Here is a 16,746-nt window from a genome sequence, read left to right as displayed (position 1 = left end):
GTGTGAGTGCGGTTGTCATTTTTCTTTGATGAAGCCGAAAAAACAAGAGGATATGAAGAAGAAAAGCACAAACAAATGACGTAGTGGGCCTTTCTGTTGCCATAAGTTTTCTTTCGGTTCGGTCATAGTTAATTTAATCGGTTTTTTCGAAGTAAAAAGTGTCTCTAAGTGTTCTAATAGGCAGATCCGAGGTGAAGCTAGGCTTTTTCTCACTTTTCATCGTGCGCCAAAGAATCAGGATGCTCGTTCGTTCACTTCAAGGGCCCCGGCCGCCATGCTTAATTTTGCAAGTATTAAACTAATACACTCAAAAGTGTCAAATGTTCCCACCTTTCTCCCATCTTGGTGGTGGTGTGCTCATTGCAGTCTCTACCCGACTTTCATCCAAACACAAAAATGATACAATCTCGAACAACTCTGGGTAAATAATCGTGCCTCCTATACTAATTTCTATGAGGGTGTAGTATATATTAATCAAACTCCCAAAATTCTCGACAATAGGATGCTCTAACTCAGACTCTTAAGAAATCTTCAGACCGAAACCTCGCACCATGACTTTCCGAACACGCCGAAATAACGTGCTCGATGGCTTGGTAACACTTGGCACACATGCATATATAAAAAAAAGATGGGTGGGTAATGTCTACACCGAGCAAAAAGCATCTGAGAATTTCATAAGTCTCGACATATGAACCAGCCTTCTGACGATGCCATTGAACGCTTTAGAATGTCATAGGAAGGCTTATGAATTCATTTATCTTTATTCATGCACTCCATAGACGTACAAATAATGTATTTCATAAAACAGTCTTATGACTTCGCTCCAATATATGCGTTTAAGAATTTCATAAGTTTTTCTTATGAAACCCATATGAAATCTGTTATTGATTCTATAAAATTGTATTTTGTTTTTCGTAAACGTCACTTTTGTGAAAAGTTCATAATTGTTTCTTATGAATTCAGTACTGGCCTGCACGGCCAACCAGAAGCTAATAGTTTCAGGCCAGCACTTTTTGATTACCGCTGTTTCAAACAAAAGAAGTGAGATTTTTGTCAAATTGCTACAAAATTTTAAATAATTGTTTTTTTATGTTATTGAATAAATTACTATGAGCATTAAATCAGTTTACATGGTTATGATTTTTACAGAAGATATCCGATTATTTGAAATGATATAAGTTGTGCATATAATTAGTGTCTGACGCGTATTTTATGATTATCAAAATCATTTGAGAAGTAACAATCATTATCATTCAGTTGTCTAAGCCCAGTTTCCCACGAAATATTGACGAATCGTTGCTCATTATGTACAAATTTTACCATTTAATGAGTTTTCTCTTCAATCTTCTGAAGGGATCTACACTTGGCGGTTCATTTGTCCCGAATTTAGTTCAACAAGATGACCACACTAATGAACTCATTATGAATGACGTTCATGTTTTACAATTCTCGGTGGTTTGTTTACTTTGTCAGTTGCGTGAGTTCGAGTGCAACGGGTTGCCATCTGTTAATTTCAAACTCACGTACTCCCATGTAAACAAACCACCGAAAATTGTTAAACGAAGTTCATCCGGCTCATTTTGGGGTTATGTCGGTTGGTGTAAAACCTAATATCCTCTAAAGGTTGATTTTTACTGTTGATTTTTTGTCTACTAAAAATGCTCGAGAAATGTCAGCCATGTTCTCTTTTTTATATAAATGTATAATAATATCCATAAAAAAAACTTATGACATTCATTCGAACATTGTAATGAATTTCATAAGACTGTTCTATGGAAATCATTATTTCTACTATATTTTCTGCTTAAAAATATCAGCAATTTTCATAAATGGGCACCTATGGCGTTCATTCGGACATTTTCATAAATTTCATAAGACTGTCTTATGAAAATAATAAGAGATGGATTTGGAAAATTTCCCCTCCAAATCATAAGACAAACTTATAAAATCCATTTAAAATCCTTATGTCTGAAAGTCATAAGACGTTTTTATGGAAATTCAAAGCAAATTTTGCTCAGTGTAGGACACAACCGGAGTGTCGTGACTACTCGTTTGACTTGTAATTCAAATCGAATGATACTCAATTAAATATGAGGGAATATTTCAAGTTGCTCTTTATAATAATTATGGTGGCTCTGAAAAGAACCTTTGTTGTTGGCGTCTGCGTTGATAGGGGATGCGCTGGATTCTAAGCTCGTTGAGACATTCATTCATGAAATTAACAAATTTCATATTTTCTTGCTTTAAAATATCAATGTAAAAATCTCTCGAAATGACCATCGGAATCTTTTTCCTAGCGTACAGAAATGAACATGCTTAGCGAAAAACTAGGGGCGGGTAATGTCCGGGACATAACCACGATGATCATATTCTTAAAATTCTGCTTGTATCTCTTTCAAATGGCCAAATTTTACGCATTAAGTTCGATTCACCGGACTCAGCGAAATTTTCCTGGGGATCCCGTTCGTTAGTATATTCAGCAAAACAATTTTATTACCGAGTTCTCCGCATGGAATACAGGTCAATAATTTCATATAATGATTACAACAAGCAGACAATGTACATGTATGACAGGTGGGAGTGTTCTGAAGTGTTTTAGTGGAGGTAAAACATAAAATCGTGCATTGGACATTTTACAATGATTCTCCTTAACCCTGCAAAACCACGGGGTTGGCAGCAGAGGGTTAAGTTGTTTGGAAGAGATGACAGTTAACATACGATAACTAAAAATATAAAATTATTCTATAAATTGCAACGTTATTGCCGCGCTGACCTGAAAATTTGTCATTTCAATCATTGAAATTATGTCAATTTATGCTTTGCAAGATTTGAAATAACTTCGAAGTGTGGTCACGACACCCCTGTTATGTCATATACATTACCAATCCATCTTTTTCCATTTTTCATTCGTCCTAATAAGGACGGTTTGTAGATAACTATGTTGATACAAGACAAGAATCTCTTGAAACAATTCAAACCTTGCCGACGATTGTTTTTACTGCGTACATACATATGATCTTTCCCCTTTCGCAGCTCACACCGAATGAGCACGCATTGCACCAAGGCGTTCCTATTTATTGACTTTTCAATTCAATGCAGATGGAAGGCTATCCTTTTGTGCGATAAATGAAAATATTTTCATCATTCGTTTTGGTGTAGCTTTCGCTTAGTGGCAGAGTTACCACATTCACTGATTTTCTTGGAAGGATTTGCAAAAACCTTCGGGTTTGTAGATTAATTTGAAAAATATTTTCTTATATAATTATTTTTAATTATACAAATTAATAAAAGGAGCTTCCTAATAAAATTCTTTTTCCATTATATATTCATCCTAAGGACGGTTTGCATACAACTATGACACAAATCCATCTACAATTAACAGCGCTAACGGAAAATAAGCACCACTAATTCTTTACAAGTATTTTGTTAGTCCTGAAAAGGACTGTTGGCAACATTATAGACGCGTGAATTTACTTATCTTCTTCGGGCAGCTTTCTTGGCAGGTTTGGCGGCCTTCTTTGGCTTGTTCGCTGCAGCCTTCGATGTTTTGGTGGCATTTTTAGTGGCAGTTACTACCGCCTTTTCAGTGACTGTGTTTCTTAGCCTTTGGCTTTTTGGCCTTCTCACCGCCACCACCTCCACCAACGTTTTTCTTCTCTCCGGTGGTAGCCGATTTGATTGGTCGTCCGATGCAGCTTTTCACGACCACGCACGTCTGCTATGCACTGCGTCTTACACACGTCTTGCTTTGAGAAAAGCTGCGACACCCCGATTAATAGGTTTTATCATTAATGTTGATTCTCATTTAAAGTAGTTTTTGAACTATTTAAACAAATTTTATATAGCAAGCAACGTATCGGTAGCAAGCGTTGAACGTTTTCCTTCCAATTTATGAAACAAGATTGGCAATCCGCTTAGTAGAAGAAAAGTTATTATGGTTCAAAATGTACGTAACGCTTTCGCTAATATGCACTACTATCGCTTTCTCGCTCGTTCTCGTGGCGTGCATGGACCTTTCCTTTCCGTCCGGCTTCTAATGGCATAACCAAAACTAATATGCCGGCTTTCCCTTACCAACTGCTCTCGTCAAGCAACCCAATATGAATAATCATAGGAACAAACATGTAGTGGATCTATATATAAACTTTTCATTATTTTATTGTTCGGTTGCTGCACCATATTGACGGCTCTGTGCGGGATGGGCTGAAAATTTTCACTTTTCCGAGTCGTTTTCGAAAGATTTTTCAAAACACTATTTTTCCGTTGATAAGGAATGTCGTACATATTCCAAAATTTAATACAACATTGGTACAAATATTTTCGACAAAATGCAGAAGAAATTGATTAAATCCATTCAGTACAACAAAAGATATAAGCGTTCAAAATCTTACATCATTGTTCTTCCGAAATTTTGAAAAGGGGCCCCTATATTGAAAGGTAAGTCGTTAGTCACGACAAAAGGTGCGCGTAGTGGGTTTATTGATTAGACAATAGCCTGGACATCACACGATTGCAATTATGACCTGCATGCAACTCATCCAACAATGTTTTCGATTATACCTTAGCGATAATGGATTGTGACTAGCATCGAACCGGCTTATTCTGTGACACTAACGGAACCAGATCCATTGAACCTTTAAAAGACGGATTCAATACGTAATCCACCAGAAACATTTTCGTGTAGTCAATGTGCGAATATTCTCTTTCTAAGACGTGTATTCAGTGCGGAACAGGAAATCTGTATCTTAAAGAAAAGAATTAATATTTCGCATACGTGGCTTATGTAACCTCATAAATTAAATTTGCGATTGAAGCTCGTTAAGCTAACAGTATATCCAATAATCAATTGATCCATACTCTCGCGTCGGTTGAGTAGACTGAAAGATATATCCAACAAATGGAATATGATCTCGAGCAATGCGTAAACAACGATACTGTATTCGTACCAAGTTAATAATGTGAGCGTAGCTATAGTGCAGTTCTGTGCACGCCATCATTTGCCATGATGTTCATGAGCTGGCTGTTAGGTAAAAATTGTAAGCAAGAGATTAAACAGAGGGCTTGTGTATGCTATCGTATCGCTATGCGATAAAATTTGCTCTTTAGAGATTGTGCTAGTTGATTTTTTTTTGTTGAAAGCAGTGTAAGGTAATCATTCATACCTTTCCCTTCGTGAAAGGCGGGTTAAGATATGATAACAATTTGTTTACCATAATCAAATTGTCCTGGCGTTGTAGAATAGCATGTCAATCGGCCAATATGAATTGTGGCCGAAAGCTAGTTATTCCAGTTTATGCATAACAATCACTACTACTTGTCTCGAGTCCCGTTGACCAACGCTTCTCTACTTGTATAATCTAAATTATCCACTCTGGTAGATACCGCAGGTTCTTTAAAAAAAATAGTTTGATTCTGTCTGACCCAACAGCACTATTGTTGCAAGTACAACCGAGGATTTTTCAGCTACCATGTGCAAAAGCGTCTTCAACTGCTCTACGATCGATTCCAATTGTGTCATCCGGAAGCCAAGAAGCATGTGACATCTCGTAATGATAGTGCCGATGATTATAGTGTTGGTATGAGTCCTTAATTTTGGTTCGGTTTGGTTTGATCGGTCAAAGCAACGTTAAGAAATTCAATGAAGTTCACTTATAGGATCCGATAATCCACGTTTGTTGCCTATGGAAAATATTGGATAGAAATTGGTCGCAACGGCATTCCGCATTTGTCTTCGTGAGAGAAACCCTACATCATGCACTCCAGGAATTCGCGTTACTCGGTACTCCAAATGAACAAGTATGTGTTCGATCTATCTAATTCAAATGTGCTTGAATTAATACCGGCCAAATCAATATTCGGAGAAAATATTCAATTCAAATATTTTTCGATATTCTAGTTGATTCCAGCTCTAACACATCAACCGCTTTTGGTTTGACTGGTTTCGTAATCTCCAGCATACATGATTGTCTATTTGATGTTAGCGTTAAGGAATACCGTGAAAAGTGAACCAATATTAAGTACAAAAAAGAGCAACAATTATTGGGCGTACATAATTGAAATTCAATTAAAAAAATCACAGATTCCACGAGTGAATCCGTAGATTCATAGATAGGACAAAATATGTAGATCTACGGAAAAATCCGCCACCCTGCACACAACTCCAGCTATTCTCACGCTTAGTTTCTTCCTCTCATTTCCAAGCTTTCAAATTTGCCATATAGCGAGCATACACATTACCACGGTACAGCGCTGAAGTTCTTACCCTGGATGCATGCACCTTCGTAACTTGATGTTTGTTTCATTGGTTTAATTTACAAATCATAAAGATGTCCTTTTTAATATTTTTTGTTTGTTATTTTGAACATCTTATCCATTTAACTCACATGTGGTAATTAACGAAATTACTTGATGAAATTTCATATGTTCGGATTTCTTCCATGGAACCCCGTCTAATTCTAATGGGCTTTAACACTACATAACGGTCATTCCACGTCAAAATTACAAGCAATTTTTTTTCTTCCAACTTCCAGCTTCCAGTTTAGCTAAAAATAATTGACACGTATTATTTGTTTTGGCTAAAACTGATATTATTTCAAGTTGTTAGCTTTCGAACATTTGAAGTTTACAAAATTGAACATTTTTCAATCACTAATGACTCGGAAGCGATTCGATATACGGAAAAAATATTAAATAAAAAAAGTTACCTTTTTCAAATCAGCTTATCGATAGAATTAATAATTTTTTTTGTTATGAAATCTGCAATTTTTCGAAGTAAATTGAATTTTTTTAAAGTTCGACCAACTTTTTTACTTATTTTTTTCTTTGAATATTTAGAATCTTGTTGATTGTGTAAAAATTTAATTTGAGATATCAAAATACTTTGCAAGAACCCCCCAGTGATAGGCCTACTATAATTGAAATATTTCGTAAAATACTTCGAGTTCGATTCTGAAATTTTCACACAATCCTCTCAATAGAATTATAAATATTTTTGAAAACCCAAGTTAAAAATGTTTTGGCTCAACTTTAAAAAAAGTTATTTGATTCTAAAATTTGCAGAACATGTAAATATTTTATTACTTTAAAAAATGTATAGCTTGAAAAAATAACATATTCAGCCAAAGCAAAAACTTCGCGCCAATCATTTTTAGCTAAAGAATCCAAAAAATTTGGAGAGAACTAAAATTTGAGTGGTGAATCTGACGTGGAATAACCCGCATTCTGCAAATGTTAAAAGTAAATTTTTCTTAAAGTCGCCCGAAAACATTTTTTTTGATAGCTTAGTCGGTGTTAAGTCAGACCGGACTAAGTGACAAAATATTGATTTCGAGAAAAGCGAGTTTAAAGTTTGAATCGCAGCATCCTTTATATTATGATTGGAAATTAATTTTTGCCATAATTCTTGTTTATTGTTACATATTTCAAATCTGGCAAGAGTCGAATGTAGCTGACGAAATTCTTTATCCAATGCTATAATTATCTCATTTTTTGATGTTTTGCGACTTAGTCCGGTCTGACTTAACACCGACCAATTATACCTATTAACAAAATTGTGTGAAAATTTCGGAATGGAACTCGAAGTGTTTTACAAGATATTTCTATTATAAAAAGGCCTAGCATTGGGCGTATACTGTGAAATTGCCTTGTTTCAAACTTATAATTGTAATATCTTGCAAAAAAATTTGATATTTTTCCCTCTTGTTTTTTTACCATACTTCGTAAGTCTTGAAAAATCGAATTCGTGCTTTACAAATAAGAAGTTTTTAAATAGAAATGTCCTATAAATCGATCCGTTGCGGGCTAACTTTTCAATTGATTTTTTGATTGGCCTAATAAAGTCTGTGGGAACGGTTTGTGTTTATTACTTTTCTGCGCTGGGGAAAATCTCTCGACTCTATCCCAAATCTGGCATTCCAATTAAAAATCTAAAGCGCTCATTTAACCGCACTTAATAATATGAAATGTAAAATAAGGGAGATAAATGTTTAAGCTTGCTTCCCTTTTAGACTGTAAAAGCTGATTTTACCTTGAAATTAGTTGTAGAAACGGTTAAATTTATTGTTTCTGTATTGTAGGATATCATTAGACTTTACATTACATTATTGTAGAATAACTGCACTGATACGGTGTAAATTTTCTACTTGTTACATTACTAATCGAGTTATATACAATGATTTTCATATATTGTAGATTCAAATAGCTAGATTGTTAGGAAAATTGTTAATAATATTTACCATCAGCCAAAGCGGCAACACTGCGCATTAGCAAATGAACCCACCACTACAATTACCGTTCGATTAACGGTTTCTCTCGCTTCGTTCGTTTGCGCACAGCGCATTCGTCGAGTCAAGTTAGTTCGCTCCGCTAGTCCGCCATTGCTAGTTTTCTTTCCGGATCACGCGCGAGTTTGCGTTTGAAATTTAAACTAATTTATCCGGAAATTAAAAAGAATTTGGTAGTGAGTTGTTCAATTAATCGGAAGTCTTCTTCCATTACGGATCTGTGGTGCGGTTACCGTGCGAACAACAGGTTTTTTCTCGTCCGGTCTTCTCGCGATCCATGTTTGCTGCTGTAAGAAAAAATGGATGAAAATTTAGTATGCTCGACGTAGTAAAAAGCTTGGGCGCAGTTGGTGGAAAAAATATATTGAAAATAATTATGGTAAAATGAATTTGTTGTGGTAATATCCCTCTAGAAAATGTGTTATAATGTGAGATATAGCTATGGTGATGTGGTGCAGGTTGAATTCCACGCGAAGCGTGGTATGGTTTTGCTATCGAAGCAGCCGTGGCACTCATGGTTATGGCTGTGTAGGTGTGTGTGTGTGTGATCACTTGAGCAGAGCTTTACAGGGTGTAATCCACCAGGCCATTATTTTAATTCACTGAAAATATAAAAGGTTGACATCGATGCAAATTTTTAATTAATGATGTGATAAAGAGGAATATATACATGAATCTTTAATGGAAGGTGTCGAATTATATCACTCACCAATACAGTTTGGTCTTGAGATGAAGCAACTGAACATCACATTTGCATGCGACAGGTTAGTTAATAGAAAGTTATTATTTTCATGATTTTTTCCCATAATATATCTAATAGGCACCCCTCGCGTAGGCCTTTCCGCCGGCTTTCTGCGTACTTCTAGACAATTTTGGAACCTTAATTTTTTTTTTAAAATTGGATATTCTGTCAGGATACACCTAATATCAATAAGTTTGCTTGGGCGGTGTATTGCGCTTTTCACCGATGATTAGCACGCGACGGAATCGAACCTAAATAGCGAAAGAATTGAAAATATATACTGTTGGGTCCAACCGCAAAGTTTAGAACAAACATCAAGCAAAATAGAAGCTCTCTTATTCACCCCTTCACTACCTGCTGATCGAAAATTGGAAAGTATTTGTTACTATTTATTTTGTACCCATGTAATTTATGATACCCTATTAGTAAGCTTTTTTTTATTCCCCACACGATTCCTTTGCATCCTCTTAAGCTTTTTTCTTGGTTCAAGACCAATTGTGGCTCGAAAACTGTTCATATATCGATCAATTTGTCTTCTGCTTTGTAACATTGCGGAATTCAATTCCGCAATGTTACAAATCTTAAAAATGGCCGTTGCGCAATGTTGTCGCTATCTTTTTTCGCATTTTTTTGCTAATTTCCAGTGATAACCACAATAGATTGTTAGAAAAATTGCTATTCACCATCAGCCAAAGCGGCAACACTGCGCACCAGCAAGTGAACCCACCACTACACTTACCGTTCGATTGTCGGTTTCTCTCATCATTTACGCACAGCGCATTCGCCTATCGTGTCGAGTCAAATTAGTTCGCTTCGCTCAGTCCGCCATTGCTAGTTTCCTTTCCGGATTACGCACGAGTTTGCGTTTGAAATTTTAACTAATTTATCCGGAAATTAAAAAGAATTCGGTAGTGAGTTGTTCGATTAATTGGAAATTCTATCCATTACGGATCCGTTTGCAGTGGTGAACAACAGGTGTTTTCTCGTCCGGTCTTCTCGCGTTTCACGTACGGTGGATTGCTGCAGTGGAAAAAATGGCTGAAAATTTAGTGTGTTCGACGACGCAAAAATCTTGTGCGCAGATGGTGGTAAAAATATATTGAAAATAATTGTGGAAACATGAATTTGTTGTGGTAATATCCCTCTAGAAATTGTGTTAAAATTGTGTGTTATTGCGATAAGCGGATTTTGGCCCGAAAATAAAATATGGCGCAAGCTGAGCTCCACGCGAAGCGTGGTTTCGCATCGAAGCACCCGTGAAATTTGCGGTTATGGTTGTGTAGGTGTGTGCGTGTGAGCACTTGCGCAGTGCTTTTCAGGGTGTAATCCAGCAGGCCGTCGTTTCAGTTCAGTGAAAATCTGTGAAATTTATATTTAATAATGTGATGAAACGACGAATATAAATGAATCAACAATAGAAAGTGTCGAATTGTGTCATTCACCAATACAATTTGGTCTTAGGATGAAGCTGAGTACCACGATTGAATACGACAGGTTAGTTAACCAATGGTTATGTCATGAGTTGTTTTCCGGAATTTATCGAAAATCGCGTAGGTCTTGTCGCAGGTTTGCTGTGTGAAATTTTTATTGCTTAACCAAATTTTCCTTAATTATTAGTCGATTCTTATTGGACCAACGTTTAGTTCAGTAAACATTTTTCATATATTTCTGAATAGTATAAAAACAGTATTCTACAACATGACAGGTTTGATATTTCTCGATTCAAGCTTTAGAAGGAACACATTGTTTTAGACAATTATCATTCTCAAAGACGACACCAATGAATAGCAGCCGGTATTATCATCGTTGTCCTGTTTAAACTAGTGAGAAATGCCCATGTAATTAGAAAAGATAATCTTATAAAGATTCTGCTGTATGATATACGCAAACCAATAATGCACTAGAACACTTATTACAGGGACCGCAGTGATCCGTCACTTCCATCCCATCAAAAATTGCTCTCATATTTCTTACCTACACTCATTGTCTATTTTATCTAATTTTTGGCCATGTCCTGCTTGTGAAAGGAAATTTTAATCGTTAGCGAACTACGACCGTCAATAACAACAACATTCCCTCTGGAATGCCTCTAGACCAATAGAGCACAGTTCTATAACTGGCGGATTTGTCCATTCCTCTACATTTTACAGCTACTCCAAACACTGTTCCTGATACAGTTTTCGGTTGATCTTTTTCGCCACGTCCAGATTGTTTTCTTCTAGCTCTTCTTTATTCACACTGTGAGTAAAATTGTGTTAATGTTTTCAGTGATGCTAACAAGTTTTTGACGATCCTTATGCCGATTTTGTTTGACCCCAAAACTGAGTCTGGTTCCAACCCCAACCGGTGTCAGCTCATACGTTTTGACTGGAACCTACCTCAGTTTTGACTTAAATAAAAAGTGCATTTTAGCTCCAATTGCAATTAACCAGCAGGATTTCAGAGCAGAGCTTCGATTCATCGATAAACGAAATTTTCTTTATGCTGGGATTTCTTTGTCGAATCTTAATTTTCCGCGACCAGGGATACTACTTCTTCACAGTACTTCCGAAAGATGGTATTTTGGGAGTCCCGTCAAAAAAAGCTTCTGGCCTTTACAAGGCAGTTTAAAATATATTCGCACTTGTGGGTCATCAGAGTCGTCTTCGTCAAATGACAAGAGAGCATATAAGTTCGTGGAGCTGTATGGCCCCAGGGTTGCCACTATTTTTCAAAGAGAATCTGGCAGTTCAACTAAAAATGTCTGAAAAAATCTGGCACTTCACAGGGACCTCAAAGTCATAGGAATTTCGCATAAATTTGAATTTTCGTAGAATGTGCATCAATCGGTTTTTGTAAAATTTAAGACATTAATGTTCAAATTTTTCAACATGTGTATGTAGCAGCTTTTAAAAGTAAAAAATCTGGCAGAATGAGAGATTTTCTGTCTGTCTGGAAGCTGCCAAAATCTCTGGCTGTGCCAGATAAATCTGGCATAATGGCATTCCTTATGGCCCAGTATTCTTTGGCATTTCTGCAAAAGACCGCTTGTTACCTTCCTTACGGGAACGTTTAAATTTACCTTCACGCAGTTTATACGCGGGTCATGTCGAGATTTGATGCAGATTCTGTTGACAGAAACGACATTTTTCAGCATTCTTACTGCAAGCATCAACTTTATGATTACCGCCACACTTTCCACAGCGGGCCTTACAGGTACACAGCGCAATTGTTTCCAATTAACGCAGTTCATGACTCGCGAAACAAAACAGACGAGCAATCGGACGCACCTAGTGCAAGAAGATGTAGCTTTGTAAAGCGAATCCGATAAGTTTTTTGTTCCATCTCCCTCTGTTTAGTACTTAATGCAAACGCTTGCCATCCAGTTCTTTTACTGACGGGAGTAGGGAACCATATTTTAACAGATTCTCGCACATCTCACTATTGGAGACCACACCATCGATTTCGACTGTCCTAGCGGGAACATAAACACAATAGCCTTTCATGAAGATATCGTAACAAGCAAGTCGTTTTCCTACTTGGAAGTCTTTTTGTTATCTAAGATGCACCTAAAAAACAAAAACAAATTTGCGTGGAATTTCCAAAAATCTGAAAGATCGAAATATTTACTAAAATCTAGAATTTTCAAGAAAATTGGTAAATAAATCTGATATTGAAAAATCTGTGAATTTGGTAACCATAGTCTATGGTCGGACTCAGCACAGAATGAAAATAAAAGCGCTTGACGACCCGAGAGCTACGGAATAAATGAGGTCTTTCTGACGAAGGTATATAAAATATGAAATTTAATGAAAAACCACAACTTTCGCGAAATTCACCGCAGCGAATTTATTTGCATCCGAAGCGCATGGACTACTTCGATGAGCTGAATTAAGTATGTACAACTATGTACAACCGTGCACCGAGCTAAAAAAGGAGCCGGACTGTCGACTTATAAAGCCAAATTCACACCTTTCCGATCCGACTTAGTGACGTTTCAGTGCCACGCACAGACTTCAATATTCTTTCATATACCTCAAATGAGAGCATTCACACTTGTCCGTACCGGTGCTGTGCCGGAGAAGTGTGAAATTGTTTTGTGTGAAAGACTATTTGAACTGTCACTGAAACGGATCGGATAGGTATAAATAGTGCTTAAGACTCTAAATCCCGTCGATAAACCAAACAAGATGGTCGAAGTACGACTCCGCTTTTCTGTATAAGTAGATGCTGACAATGGTCGGTTGTGTGATGATGTGTTCACTTATGTCTGAGCACTCTAACAGTTTTTTTTACAGGAGCTATCTACGGGGAAAGGTGTCATATATTTTCAAACATATGAAACGTTTGAAATTCGTCAAGAAATATCTGGTTTGGCAGGCCATTTGAACCTGTGGCATGAAAAGAGACATTTTCGTTGCAACTGAGACCGGAAACCAAGAAAGGTAAGTGAATAGGTGTTTGTAAAATATCGGCAACCCTTTGTTAACTAGCACTTTTCTCTCTCGTAGCTTTGGACGGATTTGGCAAACGTGTAGGTGGTGACCGAAGACTAGAATTCTCCCAACACTCTAGAGCTCCGCCCAATCGAGAAATATTGAACCATCGTCGAGCGGAACCTGAAGATGATCTTAATATCCATTGGCAGCGAGAAACAGCTTAAGGCCAACGGACGTTCGGCTGCGAACAAAGTGGGCGAGGTGGTTGTACAGAAGCTGATGATAGCTGACTTCATCGAATAGTTTGGTGATACGGATTCGTTCAACCGGAAGCATAGCTGCATATTTTTAAAGTACTTTATAGAAATAGAACTTCAAAAGAAAAATCATTTAATTCTAGTGAAAAATTTATTCAATTTGACGGTCGGTGGTTATCAAGTATTCAGTAAACCCAGCATAACATCCTTATACCCCATATCTCTCGATTTGCTCATCGATCCAGCGATTGAAAAACCTCACCTGAGTGAACACCGGTGGATCATTCGGTGCCCCACAGTTAACTCCAAACGACAACAGTCCAGTCAACTCCTCCTCACAGTAAAGTGGACATCCCAAATTACCACTGCACACCGCGTTAGTACTACTCAAAAGATTCCCTCCGCAAACCATGCTCTCCCGAACACGACCCGCGTGAATATTTGCCTGATTGCAGATATCCCGATCGAGCATTTTCACCGTCGTGTACTTCTGGTCCGCTTCAGTCAGCGAGGATGAACTCTGAAATTGAACATGCTTATAAGTGAAGAGTTAGAAAAAGTGTCATGATACATACAACTCGTTCCATGCTCCATCCAGGAAGCTCACAAATGCTTCCATCGGGAACAATTCGATGTCTTCGAACGATCGTTTCCACGGTATTCGATGGCATCTCCAGCGGACGGTCCAATTTCAACAGTGCGATGTCATTTTGATGATTGTATGCTGTGTAGTTTGGATGAATGATCACTTCCAGTACATTCCTTTCCTGACGTTCGATTGATACGGAGACTATGTTTCTATCTCCCGCTATGACCTCTATCTGGTTTGGTTGAATCGGAATCAGTTGCTCTTCGTCATAAACACATTGGGCTAAGGTTAAAACGAAATCTGGATGAACGACAGCAGCTCCACAGAAACTTAGAAATGGTGTCCGTATGAATGCCGCCGATGGAAAGGCTCCCCAGGGCGCGTCAGAACCTCCCTTCAGAATCGGACCGGAAAGAGCAGCTCCATTGAAAACGGGCGTCAATGAAACGATAAACAAAACAACCAATCGGGCGTGCATCGTGTTTAGGAACTAACCTAATTGGAACTAAGCTACCTATGGCGAATTCGGCGATCACAAACTAAGATTGATCGCCTATCTAACAAGCAAGTAGCAGTCAATCAAAGTAACAACTGTTGACAACGGTTGCTACAAATTCAATTAGAAGTTGGAGTACTGTTTACCTTATATCCAACAACAAGCGTACGTCATTCTGGCTCTTGCTTATCGGAACTTGCCGTTCAATAATCTTCAGATACAAAGCATACCGAAGAACGGTTTGACCCTGTCCAAGTGGAACAAATGGCGCAATGAACATGTTCAATTCAATGATTCATCGAAATGATAATAGAACGGCAAAATAGTCGGTAGTAAATTTCAGACCAATGGGTTGTGGTATTTTAAAGTGTCGAACGAAAAGTTCTTCAAGATTTACCACTTTTGCGTATCGTGGCAAGTGTGATAAATATCATTTGATCGAAAATAATCTTCGATTTGTTATCAGTATTCAGTCTGGTCTTACGCCAAACAGCTAAAACAGCGACTATGCCGTCAGTTTTCGACCAACGACGATAGGAACAAGTTGGAGAGCTATGGCTCTGGCACGTTTCACGTGGACGATCGCAGGTACTCTCTTACTGAACGGCAACTTCAAAGCAGTATTGACTTTAAATTTAATGCCGTATCTTCGACTTCCCAGCGCTGCTTCTTCTCGTGGTTTCAACTCACTCGGAACTTAATCCATTTCTCATCGGTGGAGCACCGGCTTCGCTGGGAGCATACCCAGCAACGGTTGGCATCAATATTGGCCAGCCGCAAACCTTATTCTGCGGTGGAACAATCCTGAACACAAATCACGTCCTTACCGCCGGGAGCTGTGTCCTGGACGCACAAAACAACCTCCGCCCGGCGAATCACTTCATCATTCGTAGTGGCGTTGTGGTGATTGATGCCGCTGCACCTGCCACCGCTGTGGATCGGGTTTTCGTGCATCAGCTATACAATCCGTTCACCTTTGAAAATGATATTGCCGTTCTGCGGATCGTAGGTCAGTTTCAATTCCCACAGGTTGGCACACCGAATATTGCCCCGGCGGAACTGCAGGATCGAATCGTACCGGAGAACTACGTATGTCAGATCGTGGGTTGGAACTGGCAGGCAACGGGAGTTAGTCATGCCTTGCAGCAGCTGGATGTGTTCGTACATCAACGGGAAGATTGTAACACCTTGTTCAACGGAATGATCCAGAACTCGATGCTTTGCGTTAGAACTACCAACGCAAATCAGGCCCTTTGTCTGCCGAACCGTGGCGGTGGTTTGCTCTGTAACGGGCGACTGACGGCTGTGGTGTCATTTGGGTTAGGGTGTGGTACTAACACTACGACTACGGCATCGGTTCTCACGCAGGTTCGCTACTATCAGCCCTGGATTCAGCAGCAGTTTGTACGGAATGATAATCCGCCACCCGGAACGACTCCGATGCCGGGTAGAGGGTAGGTTCGAATCTTTAGGATGGTGATTTTTTTCTGTTCAACTTTTAATTTTTAATTTCAGTGGATCTGCCACAGTATTGGTGTCGATAGGCGCCATCTTGTTTGCAGTGTTTTCGACGACAATAATGCGATGAATATCGGGGATCCCAAATAGAATTTGTTATTTAGTAGCAACCAATATATTTACTCATAGTGTTTATGGTGTACAATTCTTTTTGGAATTAAAATTTATTCCGCCCAAACCGAATTTATTTATAGGGAGTTCCCTTGACTACGGGCAGCGTTGAAAAAAAGAGTACATACATACGCGCAGCTCTTGTTATATAACAATCAGTGAGATTTTACGCTGTTGTTTGAGAATTCTACAATACTCAATACTGAGCGGATGCGATGAAATATTTTGAGATCATCTGCGAAGGTCCGGCGAGGAGTCTTCTGCACTAAATACAGGTTATTGAAGTAAAGTAGAAATATCAACGGTTCCAAGTAGCTTCCCGGGGCTATTCCT

The 16,746-nt window shown here is 38.3% G+C and overlaps 2 protein-coding genes across 2 annotated transcripts; one reads left to right on the top strand and one right to left on the bottom strand.

Moving 5' to 3' along the window:
• Nucleotides 1-9,948: 9,948 nt before the first annotated feature.
• Nucleotides 9,949-14,766, bottom strand: LOC131676122 (trypsin-2-like). The gene is made up of 3 exons (XM_058955246.1): nucleotides 14,275-14,766; nucleotides 13,962-14,219; nucleotides 9,949-10,044 (listed from the first exon to the last, which is right to left on the bottom strand). Exons 1-3 carry the CDS (start codon nucleotides 14,764-14,766, stop codon nucleotides 9,949-9,951), a joined length of 846 nt encoding a protein of 281 aa, XP_058811229.1.
• A 497-nt stretch (nucleotides 14,767-15,263) lies between these two features.
• On the top strand, nucleotides 15,264-16,470 carry LOC131684377 (trypsin-2-like). The gene is made up of 3 exons (XM_058967220.1): nucleotides 15,264-15,372; nucleotides 15,446-16,238; nucleotides 16,300-16,470. The coding sequence occupies exons 1-3, from the start codon at nucleotides 15,339-15,341 to the stop codon at nucleotides 16,370-16,372; spliced, it is 900 nt and encodes a 299-aa protein (XP_058823203.1). The 5' UTR covers nucleotides 15,264-15,338; the 3' UTR covers nucleotides 16,373-16,470.
• The last annotated feature ends 276 nt before the right edge of the window (nucleotides 16,471-16,746 follow it).

This window comes from Topomyia yanbarensis, chromosome 1 (genome assembly GCF_030247195.1).
Source record: "Topomyia yanbarensis strain Yona2022 chromosome 1, ASM3024719v1, whole genome shotgun sequence".
Classification (NCBI taxonomy): Eukaryota; Metazoa; Arthropoda; class Insecta; order Diptera; family Culicidae; genus Topomyia; species Topomyia yanbarensis.
This window is presented reverse-complemented; position numbering and strand designations above follow the sequence as displayed.

Coding starts and splice junctions, on each gene's coding strand:
- LOC131676122 (XM_058955246.1), bottom strand. CDS start 14,766: ATGCACGCCCGATTGGTTGTTTTGTTTATCGTTTCATTGACGCCCGTT. Junction 14,220..14,274: donor GATGGAGCATGGAACGAGTT/GTATGTATCATG, acceptor GTTCAATTTCAG/AGTTCATCCTCGCTGACTGA. Junction 10,045..13,961: donor ATCCACCGGTGTTCACTCAG/GTGAGGTTTTTC, acceptor TTTCCACTGCAG/CAATCCACCGTACGTGAAAC.
- LOC131684377 (XM_058967220.1), top strand. CDS start 15,339: ATGGCTCTGGCACGTTTCACGTGGACGATCGCAG. Junction 15,373..15,445: donor TTTCACGTGGACGATCGCAG/GTACTCTCTTAC, acceptor TCGACTTCCCAG/CGCTGCTTCTTCTCGTGGTT. Junction 16,239..16,299: donor ACTCCGATGCCGGGTAGAGG/GTAGGTTCGAAT, acceptor TTTTAATTTCAG/TGGATCTGCCACAGTATTGG.